Source organism: Lactuca sativa, chromosome 8 (assembly GCF_002870075.4).
Source record: "Lactuca sativa cultivar Salinas chromosome 8, Lsat_Salinas_v11, whole genome shotgun sequence".
NCBI lineage: Eukaryota > Viridiplantae > Streptophyta > Magnoliopsida > Asterales > Asteraceae > Lactuca > Lactuca sativa.
The window spans coordinates 16,476,257-16,490,942 of record NC_056630.2 but is presented as its reverse complement, the minus strand read 5'-3'; the positions used below and the strand labels follow the sequence as shown (position 1 = coordinate 16,490,942).

The window sequence follows — 14,686 nt, the reverse complement described above, 5'->3', positions numbered from 1 at the left end:
AGAAATTGTGAACACAGAGTAGGAAAAGTATGAAGCTCGTGAAGTTGAAGATGGAAGAGTGATGTAGCTCTGCTTTTATTTTGAATAAGGTTGCAAAAAAGGTCCCTATAAGTGGAAAGACGAAAATACCCCCGTCTTTATTGCAGGTAACGGAGCATATGGACGAAAGTTAGTGGGAGGGACCAAAAACAATGGAAAAATCCAATTTTGGACCAGTGGTGCATCAAAGTATCGTTTTGGACCAAAGTCGCATAATTTTGCCAAACACAGGGACCATTTTTGCAATTTTGTCATTTAAAGATATATTTATTTTCAACTTGTCATTTATTTCATTTTCCATTTCCAATATATTATTAATTTAGTTTCCAAAAATTAAACATACCATAATGATATTAATTTCAAATTTTAAATTTTAAATTTCAATTTCAATTTCAAATAAATTTATAGTTTAAACCTTTATGTTTAACCTTTTGTTATAATTAATCTGTTTAGTATACGGGTCTAATCACTAAACACATAATTTTAATTTATTTATTTTTTGCTTGTTTTTTTTCTCATAATTTTTATTTATTTCAAATTTCAAATTCAAATAAACTTCTCATTTAATCGTTCCTATTTAACATTTTATTATTAACTAGTTAGTTAATAATAAAACATGGGGAAAATGACTTAGGATGGTAACTACCTCTTATCCGTGTTCATATATCGACAACTTTTTTTATTTTGTACATAAGAAAACAACTAACTTGTTTTAACTATTTAAATTACACAAATATTACCGGCTAATACCTGTTTTAACCGGTAACTCAAAGGGAAAATGACTTAGGAGGGTAACTACCTCTTATCCATGTTTACATATTGGCAACTTCTTCTTTTTTGTACATAAGAAAACAACTAAATTGTTTTAACCGTGTAACATCCCAAAAATCATGACCAAAACTTTCGTTTTTAATTTAATACTAAAACCATAATTTTCAAACCATTAATTTAATACTCCGACATCGGGCCCCGCCCAACATTAGGCCCCGCCTGGCATCGAGCCCCGCTCGATATACAAATCTGTCTCTCTTAGGCCCCGCCCGATAAACACATACAATCATAAAACATGCTAACACATAAAGAAACATACTCTACTGTATCCTTGTCCTAAGAAACATACTCTGCTAATAATGAGATACGGAACCTCGTCCGTACTCAGCTAGTGATGAGATACGGGACCTCGCCCACACTCAACTCCCTGTCAGGCACATATGAGTATCACACAGATAACAAGTATAATCTAACATGCAAACATTTCTTGGGCACCCGTCCGACATCGGACCTTGGTCCGGAATAACATACTAGCATACAATGCCTAGGGCTAACCCTCGGGTCTTCCTACTCATAGACTACATGGGCTGGCATTGTGGCCTTAGACCCATTCACACAGTAATGAGACTCATATTGCACTGCTGAAGCCCTGGCTGGAACTAGCTGAGTACGGACGAAGTTCCATATTTCATTATTAACAGAGTATGTTTCTTAGGACATAGATACAATAGAGTATGTTTCTTTATGTGTTAGCATGATATATGATTGTATGTGTTTAGTGGGCGGGGCCCAGAGATAAGCAAGGCCTAAGAGAGACAAATTTGTATACCGAGCGGGGCTCGATGCTAGGCGGGGCATGATGCCGGAGAATTAAATTAATGGTTTGACAATTATGGTTTTAGTATTAAATTAAAAACGAAATTTTTGGTCATGATTTTTGGGATGTTACACAGTTAAAACAAGTTAGTTGCTTTCTTATGTACAAAAAAGAAGAAATTGTCAATATGTGAGCACGTATAAGAGATAGTTACCCTCCTAAGTTATTTTCCCTTTGAGTTACCGGTTAAAACAAATATTAGCCGGTAATATTGATGTAATTTAAACAGTTAAAACAAGTTAGTTGTTTTATTATGTACAAAAAAAAATTATTAATATATGAACACGTATAAGAGATAGCTATCCTCCTAAGTGATTCACTAAGCAAAAGCATTGTGAGGCCAGCATATACGAATAAAACCAAGATTCCGACTCATCATTTGATCCAAATGTGATATTTTTGACCAACCCAAATCCAAACCTAATAAATGGTATTTTTAAAAGGCCGGGTTCAATCCAGCCCCCAAATGGCACCATAAAAACAGAGGGCAAATAGAGTATTACTTCATCGTCTTCTTACACACGAACTCTCACAAAATCGATACCATGGAATCGGCTTTTGGTTTCCGGCTGATTCCAACCACCCACTCTTCGTTTCTTCCACACCACCTCCCCATTAAGCTCAGATTACCGGTGATTCTTCTAATCTTTTCGATTATTATGTTTGTTCGTATATACATATATGCTTATAGCTTATGTGTTTTACAGAGCTTACAACGTTCGAGCTTCGTTGAGCAACAACGTAATCGAAAGAACGTGATTACAAGTTCTTATGGCTCCGAAGAAAACGGGCCGCCTGATGGATTCCAGTTCACACCAACCAAGATTTTTATGGAAGAGGTAACTTTTTTGTATCCAATATGCAACCCTATCGGTATTTTTTGATTTTCACCGCTTCTTTTTGGTATAATCTTGTCGAATTAGGGGCTACTCGTAAAATTATCCAATTGGGGTTTCTGGGTTTTGATTTTTGGAAATTCTTGAGTTGTAATCATGGGGTTTATACGATTACAGGCAATCGGAGCTGAATATGGAGAAGGTTTTGAGACATTCAGACCAGATGGACCATTAAAAGTTGATGTTGTAAGCACTACACTGTCTCTTAGCCTTCACTAGTAATTCAAAATGAAACCTATTTCTTGTGAAATGAAAATTTGATGCTCATTAGACTTTGATTCAGATAGCAAGTGTTTAAGAAGATGATGTGTTTTTTGGTTGCAGGATTTTTTAAATGATCGACTACAAGAAGGTTTTCTGAAACGAATTCGATATGCTATGAAGCCTGATGAAGCTTATGGACTTATTTTCTCATGGGACAATGTGGTGGTAAGTTTGCTAATCTATGATTTATGTTTGCAAGATTTTCTGGAGTCTCTTAACGATGACATGGTACATGTTTCATTGAACGACACTTACTAAACATATATGCAACTATTTGTTGTGTTTTTGAACTTGATTCCCAGTTTCAAGTCTCAACTTCCGATCAAAAAATAAAAACCGAGTCGAATGCTTTATATCTATACAAATGACAACTTATTGTTTATTGCTTTAGTCAAGTGGTTTTAGCCAACTTCTGAAATGCATTTGTTTATGGTGACCAGGCTGGTACTCAAGCATTGAAATTGAGCGCTTGGAAACAACTTGCACATGAAGAAGGTATGTACAAATGATTTTTTAATTACGTGTGGTGATAATTGTGTTATTTAGAGACCTTAATCCTGCACCTTTTTGGTTTGTTTTTTAGGGTAACTTATGCTCGCTTTTATATTATTAATGTAGGAAAGGAGATCCCTGATGATGTGCATAGGCTTTTGCTTCATGGTGCTCCTGATCATGTTTTACATAAGGTTTAATCCCTTCTTGTATATAAAACATAAATCGATTTCGATTTTGTTATATTTCCTGGATTTTATTTTGCCATTTGCTGTACTTGCTCCTAAAACTATCTTAACTCTTAATCTTAGGTGTTGCTGTGGGGGGATGAAGCATGTGAGTTAGAAAGATTAAAGTTGAAGCTTTCACAGTTGTATAGCAACAATCTCCTCAAGGTTGGCTCTTTTCTTTAGTCATTAAGTGTCTTTCATATGAATGAATGAATGGCTCAAAATCATGTTTTGTGGTTCTTGATCAGCTTTCAGAACCCTTGGAAGGCCTGAAAGAGTGGTTGGATGCAGTATCAACCGCCCGAATCCCTTGTGCTGTTGTTTCTAGTCTTGATAGGCGAGTCATGGTTGAAATATTGGAAAATATGGGGCTCATGACATATTTCCAGGTACATATATATAACACACTTTTGTGAGCATGTCTTTTTAAATCTTGGTTGACTGACCAAATATTTCGGTGTTTATACTTTATACTATATAGGCAATAGTAACGGAAGAAGATGGCATGGATTCCATGGCTCACAGATTACTTTCTGCTGCAGTTAAAGTAATTAGTTTTCTTTGATAAAAGTAATAAATATAAAAACATTTTTGATTATTTCAAAATGGTGATTTTTTTTTAATTGATTTTGTAGTTGGATCGAAAGCCATCGAAATGTGTGGTATTTGAAGATGATCCACGGGGTATAACTGCAGCTCACAACTGCACGATGATGGCGGTTGGGCTTATTGGTGCACATCCAGCGTACGATCTGGTGCAAGCTGACCTGGCGGTTGGTAGTTTTAATGAATTGTCGGTGATTAACCTGAGGAGACTTTTCGCGCATACAGGATCAACTTTCATGGAACTACAAAAGCAAGTCGTAGAGAAAACACCTCCAAGAAGGAGACTTACAATCGACACCATCTACTGATCGAGATTATTCCCATAAATTCTTGTTGTAAATTTTTGTAAATTAACAAAAAACAAATCTTTATTAAATAGACATATATATGCCAAAGTCCCAAAGTCCAAACCACAGTTTATTTAGAAAACATAAAGGAGATATTTTAAATTAGTAATTAGTAATTACTCTCTACCTCTAACCACCATATTGGAGGCTTTTTCGTTCTTCATAATGGCATGAAACAGTGAAGCTCGATCTTCTTCCACTATTTCTCTAAGCAACTCGTCCTCAATCTTGGGTGCTGACCAATGAGAAGGATCTTCCACCAGTTCCTCACTAAATATCATACTCGACACCCATTCTTTCCATGTGGTCCTGCTGTGTTTCTCCTCTTCTAAAGTCCCCGTTGCAAGCAACTGGTAGACATAAACCACTTTGTCTTGTCCAGGGCGGAAAGCACGAGCAATGGCTTGTTTGCTTTTAGAAGGATTCCATTCTGAATCCAATAAGATGACTCGTGAAGCTGCTGTTAGACTAATTCCTTCAGCACATGCATTGATGGAAGCCAACATGACTTTTGAAGGACCTCCAGGCTCTTCGAATTTATCCATCACTCTTCCTCTTTCAAATAGCTCCAGCTCTCCTTTAAGGACTAGAACCTCAACGCCTTGTTTCCACCCATAAAATCGTTCGAATGTTTCTATAAATAGATTCATTGGAGCAATATTGTGGCAAAATATCAGGACCTTTTCTTTTCTGAGTAGACAACGAGGGACTAAATTCATCACAAATCTGACTTTGGACCCGAGTTTGAGGTCAAATTTGAGTCCGTTGAGGGCTTCTAATTCTGCTGGTTCAAAATACTGACTTGCACATGCTGTGGTTTGTATCAACCACGGATGTATGGACCCGAGTGTGATTAAAAGTTCAAGCTCTAAAGGAAAGCCTTTGTACACTGGTCTCCTGTCTTGAAGCTTTTGCAAGATTTCTTGTTGAATGGTGGTGGACTTCATCATTAAAGTGTAACATTGCAGACCAGGAAGATTTTCAGCACTTCCACCTTCGTAATTGTCGATGAACTTGCTTGTCAAGCTTCTTAGAATGTTCAACCCTTGTTGTCTGTCCTTTTGAACGTTTGAGTTGATTTGTTCTGCTATTTTAATAACAAACAATTTTCTTGCTCTGTTTTCGAGTGAAAATTTCGAAAGAACACCTTTCTTTCTACTCTTGAATTTGGGGTCTAGTTTTTTCAAGACCTCGTTGACGAAACGCGGTCTGGCTAATGTCAACGTGTTGAAGTATTCACCAAAGTTGTTCTGGAAAAGAGTACCGGATAGAAGGACACGTAACGGGGTGTCGACTTTCATCAAGGCTTTCCTTAGTCTTGACTTTGTGCTTCTTGGGTTATGGCCTTCATCGAGAATTAAAATCCCAGGACATTGACGAAGGACTTTGGCCATGTATTGGCGATGAGCATAGTTTGAATCTTCACGTGTAAGTGTTAGAAAGGAAGTGTAGCCCATTAAGAGGACGCTTGGAGTTGTGAGCCATTTTTGTATTTTCTCTAAACAGTCTAACACATGCATCACGTCTTGGTTTCGGGGAAGGCCGGGAGCCAGTTTCAGTTTGTTTTTTAAAACTTGTTCTCTGTATGTCTGACCACCGTGGATTTGGTACACCGGAATCGGAATCTCCCATTTAATGATTTCTTTGTACCACGTGTATAAAGTTGTTTTTGGAGCCAGAACCAAAGGGCGGGACCCGGGAAACAGCTTCAAGTAGCTAACAAGAAACGATATTATAAGCAATGTCTTCCCGGCTCCTGGAGTGTGGGAAATGACACAGCCGCCTCTTCTCTTGCTGGCTGCTTCCATTTCTGAAGGTATGATATCGCCAGCTAGATTTCTCCACAGAAACTCGAACGCTCTTTTTTGATGAAACCGTAGTTTGTCTCTAAGGTTGGGAATCAGGGCCCACACATTTTCGTTCTGATCTGATACAGACATGTTGGATGAAGCAGGACGACATGCAATTTCAAGACGTGTGTCTGCATCTTGTGTGTTTTGCTCTGAATCATCTTCTTCTGTTCGGGTTTCTTTGCTAGGTGTCCAGACTACACCTGGTAACTGTAAATTCATACAAGAAACACAATTAATATTGAAAATGTTTATATGTTAACAACTTACAACCAGGGATTCACAAGTTTAACTTACAAAGGAGGGTGAGACGTCTTTTATTTCAGATCTAACATGACCACATAATCTACAGATAATCCCAAACTGTTCATTGAGTCTGTAATCATGTCGACATTTAGGCTCCTGGCTCTTAGATTTTTGCATTTCATTTAAACCCTGAAAGTTTAACTGGAATATTAGTATATCACATAGAAAAAAGGTATATACACATAACACACCTCTGTTTCTTCCATAAGATATGTTGTGGCGAGTGCTAATTCCATCTCCTTCCACAACATTTCAAGTTCCTTTTCTTCTGTCATCTCTTCTTCTTCCTCTTCTTCTTCTTCTTCTTCTTTCAAAGGTACTTGATTATTCTCCCTTAGTTCCAAGGATTTGCCCAACTGAAACTGTTTCCACTGGTCAATCACAGCTGGTTGTTCTATGTTGATGGATTTATCTATATTCCTCATGCATCTGCTCATTAGTTCTCTATAAACACTAGCACAAACAGATTTCCTAAAAGAAGTCCTTGAATCATAGATACTCTCCTTTCCAGAAGAGCCTCGCTTTTTACGACCTCGTTTATTAACTATATTCCCCTTCCATAATCCACCTCCTAAACTATCATAGTCCATTTGGGGAGCTTTGTATTTCTTTCTATGAATTTTGGAAGAACCTTGCATGCTAAAGTATTTAGCCCATATGTCACTAATATTAATATCACCTCCTTCATCATCAGAAGCTCCAGGCTTATAAGAATCAGCATATACGTAAGGCCTTGATGAGTGAGATTGAGAAGCCATAGAATTAGAGTGTTTGTGGTTTTGTTTGTGTTCTCCTGGATCTTGTTTGTAAGGAACTTCTGTTCTCACCTCCTTTGACTTGCTAGTATCATTCTGCCTTCCAAGATAACCCTCTTGTTTATATACTTTCCTGAAATATTCCAATTTATTTTCATCTGTGAACGAATGATCATCTTGGATGGAGAATGCCACTGGGACTTGCTCGTATTTTGAACTGTTTGGTCTGTATAATCCAACGCGAGACAAATCAACTTCTGCTTCTGACACTTCATCATCACCTAAATAGCGATCAGGCTGGACATTTCTACGCTTTGACCTGCGTAAGCCCATGAGGTCAAAGTAGGATGATGAAGCAAATTCATCCACACCACAAATAGCTTTCTTTTCCTCTTGGGGTTTTATAAAGGGGACAAGGAAAGGAATTGAATTTCCATTTTCTAGTTTGAAGTTAACAGCAGTTGAATGATTTTCAGAATTTGGGAAACTTTTCTCACTATCACCATCCCAAATTTGATACACTATCTGGTTGTCAACTGATCCCACATCAAAAACAAGCTGCTTGAAGACAGACGCAACAATTAACCAAGAGATATCTGAGGAGAATTTTCCTGTAAATAGTTTAAATATTCGACGTGAATTGCAGTCTTCAGAAAGATGCCAACGATAATGGTTACTTTCACAAGGCTTCCCTTCAAGCTTTTGAAGAATGGACATCTGATCAATATGTAGCATTTTAGTCTCTTTATGAACCGCTTTCTTGATCAACCCAACAGGACCTTGCTTCATGTAGATGCTCACATGGAATTCACAGACGCATTTATCTTCCTCATGAGGCTTCCTTTCTACTGAGCTTACTCTAGCATCAATCCAGACCTGTAAAAGTATAAGTAAAAATTCATAGATGTGTGTGTGTGTGTTCTTAAAGAGAATAGTATGGTTTTGATTTGACTAGAAAGCAAGTTACAGGTTTTGGGTTCTCATTGCTTGACTCCTCCTCTGTTGATGGAATAGTAGAGAGCACACAAACATCTATTCCAGGTCTTAAAAAGCAAGTGCAATCAGCCAAATTTGCTTTTCTTGACCTTATTCGAAGGTCTGACATGGGAAGGGTTTCTTCAGTTGTCTCTCCTTCGTTTATGATTAACATGCTAACAACTCCATTTCTGATTCTTAAGCACTCCACAGGCTTCCATGAACCACACCAGTAAGCTTCAAAAGCTGGTTGCATATAAGAAGAGACATTACCAACTTTTAAATAGAAAACACAGTTCGGTTCAAGACAAACATAAATATGTAGATATTTATAAAAACATCTGTATCTTACGTAGTGAATCAAATTTATGTGTGTTTTGGTGTAAATTAGCATACTTCCTCTTCATGATTCCTTTTCACAAGCCCAAGCGAAACTTTGAGAATTTGTCTACCTGCAATTTATAATTGAATTAGCATCAGCTGATGAGATCTAGATTTTTAGGCATTATCCCATACAAAGACATTGTCATGTGTATAGCAGTTGGCTATACGTATAGCAATTATAATTTACATAAATATAACATAAAGGTAATAATTTTTTTTATTAATCACTCTGTCTGTAGTTGTAGCTCATAATTCGACCATTGAGCATCATTGTTTCCAGCAAAATAATGGTCAATTAGCAGTTTTGTTGCAGAAAAGGAGACATCATTCCATGATTGAGATATAACTCTAGCAAAAAATCAAAATTTAATGAAAGGCAAACTTATATCACTATCTGAAGATCCATTTCACCATGAATACCATGACAGGTAATCATGTCTTTCTTTAGATAAATTTGCAATTGGCAGCATAACTTTGTACATCTATAAACTTATGCCTACCCTTGTGAACAAGGGGAGTAGGATTTACACGTCATAATTTATGCGATGCATACGTGGCAAGAATAAACAGAAGAAACAATTTGCATCATAGTCCCAGAGTTTGTAGTACTTTCCTAATGTAAAAGATTAAAAGACAAATGAAACAAGCCTTATATCCATCTTCTTTTTCTAATATTAATTATATAAGGGGAAGAGATTATTTCTTCTTTCCTACTCCAGTGCTCCTTTAAAAAGTGCGTTATCATTTTTTTGTCCTTGGTCAATTTGGGAAAAAAAGGAAAATTTTTACATTGCATGTTAGACTGATTCTAAGATGCAAAAAAGATATTCTTTTTTAGAGTAAGAAGAAAAAGTGAAGTAGTTGTTGCTGTATTTACTTAAAAAAGAAAAAAGAATAAAACAAGTAAAACTTTTGCACAAGTATGTAACTTCCAACAAAAAGATATTATGTTTCATCAAACACAGAATGTATTTTTCTTTCCCTTTTCTCCTCTGGCATATGAAATCTGGATCTTTCTTCTTTTACTTGAAAGTAACACTTAACAACTACACACACAAAACTATTATCCATATTTTCCTTTAGGGAATATACTTACAAGGAAATGCATTAGTCAATAAAAACAAAACCACCAAAAACAAACTTCACCTAATCAATAAGAACAGAGAAACAAATCAGAAAATCAGATCATGCTAAGTTGGACTGTTATCAAACCGCTGATACGCATAATCAGAAAACTTACAGACTACACAATTGGTGCAAAAAGAAAGACAAGTCAATTGCTACGAAGTCTCTTCTATAAGTCCAACTATTTCCAAGAAAACACAAAGTTTGGGTTTAATTAAACATGAAAATCGGCAGTTTAAGATACCTAACAATGCTGCTGGACAAACATCACAGTCCGGTGAAGCATCGAATGAACGAAGATGGATAAGAACGGATGTTAATTCCTTTTGGAAAACGACGTATAACAAAACTAATTCCTGGAAGAAAGGAAGCGATTGCTACTAATTCACGTCCACAACTCCAACAATCTTCCAGGAACCAAAAGATGAATCAAATTGAACTTAACAGGAAGCGTTAACAAAAGCAGTGCATGTACGACAGCGAATAGAAATCAATAGCTATTGCAATTGAAAAACTAACAGATGGCACATGTAGTATTGACAAACTAGTTCCTGCAGGAAACAAAAGCAATTGCTACGCTATCATTCAACAACTACACAGTCTTCCACTAAAACACACACAGTCCAGTCAGATCAAACCTGAAAACCGGCGTTTAAGATACGCAGGTGCGACGATGATGACGAACGAACAAAACATATAAGAATCAGTGGTGATTCCTATTGAGAAGCTGTTAGATACCACAATTAGTATTGTAAAAACAAATTCCTACTTGAAAATAAAGCAATTGCTACTAAATCACCTTAATAATTAACCGGTCAAACTCAAATTGTAGTATAATTAGAACTGGAAACCTACGCTTATGAATGCTGAAGTAGCATCAGAATCGGGCGAATCAGTGCACGGATGACGGAGAACGGGAATCGATACTTAACAGAGAATCACTGGGTGAGAGGAAAGAGAAAATTACAAAGAAATTTGTGCAACATTTTTATCTTTATTCTGATCAGTGAATCTCGAGGTTTGGAGTGTCTTGTCTACTTTTTCGCTCTCATATCTTCTGTGCATGAAACACACACATACACGGAGAGAGAGAGGGGGCACGAAAATCCAAGGAGAACGAGAGCGGAAAATCTTTGGGAAAGGAGCAGCGTGGCTAGTGCAGAAAGAGTGCTGTAAAAAGTAAAAAGCGTACAAGTAGGTGGGGCCTACTTACGGAGTAGTTGTGAGCAAATTGAACGGTTCAGATTTGTTGTTTGTTACTCGTGAGGTCATTAGAGAGATCCTTGACATTTAATACAAAATTTACAATTGGGTCTCTTAATTTGAAAATACCACCATTTCGTCATTGAAGTTTGTATCTCTTTAGGTTAAGAAATGTGGGTGCCTACTTCATGAAAAAAAAAAACAACAACGTTATTTGATAGTAAGTATAATTTTCTTACGAGAGAACTAAAACAGGCAAAATATAAGTATATATACTCATAAGATTGGTTTTTGAAAAAATAATAAGGTTTCAGGTGTCTCTAGTTGTATAGCAAAACTGATCAGGCAAGCTAGACAGTGTGGTTGCTACGTACAACTTGGGTTGCCAAATAGAATAAGTTGTCTTTGTCACACAGTTGGACAAGCATAAGGGTTTAGTCGTGTTCATGATAAACTCGTATTATATACAAATGTCCATTTTGTGCTATCTAATTTGCATTATGTCATAGTTTGAGTCCCTTACTCCCTTTTGTATTATGTTAATTCCTATTGCACTAAATGAAAATGCGACACTAAAATCATTGGGTAGACATTGTGCTTAGGATGCCCTGATAGTGGTTGTTGTGTGTGACTATTATGACTATTAGACTCTTTGGTTGTAGTAATTGTTATTTTAACTACAGCAATAAGCAAAAAAAATTGATAAGTTTGAGTTATTATTCTCTAACAAACTTGATTTTATCATATCTTCTGGGGCATTTGGATATGAGGTTTTAAATTAATTATTGTGTTTCTCGAAATCTTGATCAAAAACAAAAAAATATATTAAAGCCTAGATGTAAAGTTAATTTAACTTTTTATTAGTAAAAAAACATTTTTTTTGGTAAATGGCACAAAAAAACATTTTTTTTTATACAGAAATTCGATTTTGACACCGTGTTTTTTTTTATGTCAATTTTGACACTGTATTTTCCAATTTGTTACAATTCTGACCACTTGACCGGTTAACCAGGTTACATGCTGACGTGGCATGATGACGTGTCAGTTTTGATGACGTGACATGTTGACATGATATGCTGACGTGTCAAAATTGAATTTTTTTCTCACAAAAAACACTAAATTTTCATTTTTTTTTTCGATTTTGACACTAAGTTTAATTTTTTCTTTCAACTTTGACGCTATGTTTTTTTTTTTCCAAATTGAACATCATTTTTTTCCAATTTTGTTCAATGTTGACAATTTTCTATTTGAAACCGTATAAATGTTTTTTTTAATACATTTAAACCGTATAAATATGTTTTTTTTTCATTTAAAAACCATAGTTTTGTATAAATATATATTTTTTTACACTCAAACCATATTTTTATGTATAAATATGTATTAGTTATAGAAAAATTGTATTTTATATTAAATATGCAACTTTAAAATGTGTTTGGAGGTTTGGAGGCGTGTAGTCGATCAAAACTCGGATATCAAGTTTGCAACTCATCAAATTTTTACATCTTATTAGAAGTTTATGGTTAGTTTGATTCACATGATATAACTAATGCTTTGAATGTAAGAAAAAAAACACCTTGTATTTAAATCAAAATGTGGTTTTTAAACGAAAAAAATATGTTTATACGGTTTAAAATGTAATAAAAAAAATATATTTATACGGTTTCAAATGGAAAATAGACAAAATTGAACAAAATTTGATAAATGATGTTCGATTGGAACAAAAAAAAAAACATAGTATCAAAATTGAAATAAAAAATTAAACTTAGTGTCAAAATCGAAAAAAAAGTGAAAACTTAGTGTTTTTTGTGGAAAAAAAATCAATTTTGACACGTCAGCATATCATGTCAGCATGCCACGTCATCAAAACTGACACGTCATCATGTCACGTCAGCATGTAATCTGGTTAACCGGTCAAGTGGTCAGAATTATAACAAATTGGAAAACACAGTGTCAAAATTGACACAAAAAAACACGGTGTCAAAATCGAATTTCTGTGAAAAAATAGTGTTTTTTGTGTCATTTACCTTTTTTTTTTCCAATAATTCGTTACATGATTCTTAAACTCTAATTACTTTTCTTTTAAAATTGATTATTATTGCTTTAGATAACATTTAAACACATTTTGCTGACCTTGTCTTGTTTTAATTAACCAACATGTATACCTTATAAGTATGGTAGCAAGATAGTAAAAATGCTTATAAAATTGGGTGAGATTTCTCTAATAATGTGCATTTAAATCAATTTTTTAGGAAATCAATGACCGGTAATCTACAAGAAGCATAAGTACTAGACAAAAATGCACAAAAAAGTCTTATGGTATGTATTTTTTTAGAAAAAATGTCTAAACCATTCAATTTTTGGATTGGTTGTCATTTTCAGCAAGTTTGCATGTCTTTTTTGTCCATTTCCAAATTAAAAAGACTATTATAAGTATGGTAGCAAGATAGTAAAAATGCTTATGAAATCGGGTGAGATTTCTCTAATAATGTGCATTTAAATCAATTTTTTAAGAAATCAATAACCGATAATCTACAAGAAACATAAATACTAGATAAAAATGCATAAAAAAGTCTTATGGTATGTATTTTTAAAAAAAAAATGTCTAAACCATTCAACTTTTGGATTGGTTGTCATTTTCAACAAGTTTGCATGCCTTTTTTTATCTATTTCCAAATGAAAAAGACTATTATAAGTATGGTAGCAAGATAGTAAAAATGCTTATGAAATCGGGTAAGATTTCTCTAATAATGTGCATTTAAATCAAATTTTAAAGAAATCAATAACCGATAATCTACAAGAAACATAAATACTAGATAAAAATGCACAAAAAAGTCTTATGGTATGTATTTTTTTAGAAAAAATGTCTAAACCATTCAACTTTTGGATTGGTTGTCATTTTCAACAAGTTTGCATGCCTTTTTTTATCCATTTCCAAATGAAAAAGACTATTATAAATATGGTAGCAAGATAGTAAAAATGCTTATGAAATCGGGTAAGATTTCTCTAATAATGTGCATTTAAATCAAATTTTTAGGAAATCAATAACCGATAATCTCCAAGAAACATAAGTACTAGACAAAAATGCACAAAAAGTCTTATGGTATGTATTTTTTTAGAAAAAATGTCTAAACCATTCAACTTTTGGATTGGTTGTCATTTTCAGCAAGTTTGCATGCCTTTTTTTGTCCATTTCCAAATTAAAAAGACTATTATACATTTAATATATTATTTTTTTATTTTTCTTTCTTTTTTAACTATTTTATCATAATAAATAAATAAATGGTCCACATATTCTCTCTCTCTCTCTCTCTCTCTCTCACACACACACACTCTCTCTCTCTCACACACACACACATACACACACAAGAAAACACACATGTACATACACACTTGAACTTCTTTTGAAGAACACCCACGTCATACTTTTTCTCTTTAAAGCAGGGCCAACTTTATTTGTAATCGAACAAATATAAAGCTTAGGGCCCCCACTTCTAAGGGCCCCATTTAACCCAAATAGATAATGTAAAATTTTAATTTTGTTATCCATATTGATGCACGCACGTAAG

General features: G+C 34.8%; 2 protein-coding genes across 6 annotated transcripts; one reads left to right on the top strand and one right to left on the bottom strand.

The window, feature by feature from the left end:
* Nucleotides 1-2,132: 2,132 nt before the first annotated feature.
* On the top strand, nucleotides 2,133-4,570 carry LOC111919668 (5-amino-6-(5-phospho-D-ribitylamino)uracil phosphatase, chloroplastic). Its single transcript, XM_023915238.2, has 10 exons — nucleotides 2,133-2,319; nucleotides 2,395-2,526; nucleotides 2,701-2,769; nucleotides 2,908-3,012; nucleotides 3,288-3,342; nucleotides 3,466-3,533; nucleotides 3,651-3,734; nucleotides 3,818-3,958; nucleotides 4,051-4,116; nucleotides 4,205-4,570. The coding sequence occupies exons 1-10, from the start codon at nucleotides 2,233-2,235 to the stop codon at nucleotides 4,481-4,483; spliced, it is 1,086 nt and encodes a 361-aa protein (XP_023771006.1). The 5' UTR covers nucleotides 2,133-2,232; the 3' UTR covers nucleotides 4,484-4,570.
* Nucleotides 4,526-11,304, bottom strand: LOC111919667 (SNF2 domain-containing protein CLASSY 1). 5 transcript variants are annotated; one of them, XM_023915237.3, is made up of 8 exons: nucleotides 10,717-11,304; nucleotides 10,556-10,644; nucleotides 10,162-10,468; nucleotides 8,761-8,860; nucleotides 8,401-8,654; nucleotides 6,870-8,309; nucleotides 6,670-6,807; nucleotides 4,526-6,582 (listed from the first exon to the last, which is right to left on the bottom strand). In XM_023915237.3, the coding sequence occupies exons 4-8, from the start codon at nucleotides 8,813-8,815 to the stop codon at nucleotides 4,639-4,641; spliced, it is 3,831 nt and encodes a 1,276-aa protein (XP_023771005.1). In that variant the 5' UTR covers nucleotides 8,816-8,860; nucleotides 10,162-10,468; nucleotides 10,556-10,644; nucleotides 10,717-11,304; the 3' UTR covers nucleotides 4,526-4,638. The 5 variants fall into 5 exon arrangements, with proteins under 5 accessions (XP_023771005.1, XP_042752934.1, XP_023771002.1 ...); XM_042897000.2 differs by having other exon boundaries at nucleotides 10,773-11,304; XM_023915234.3 differs by lacking the exon at nucleotides 10,162-10,468.
* Between the last annotated feature and the right edge of the window lie 3,382 nt (nucleotides 11,305-14,686).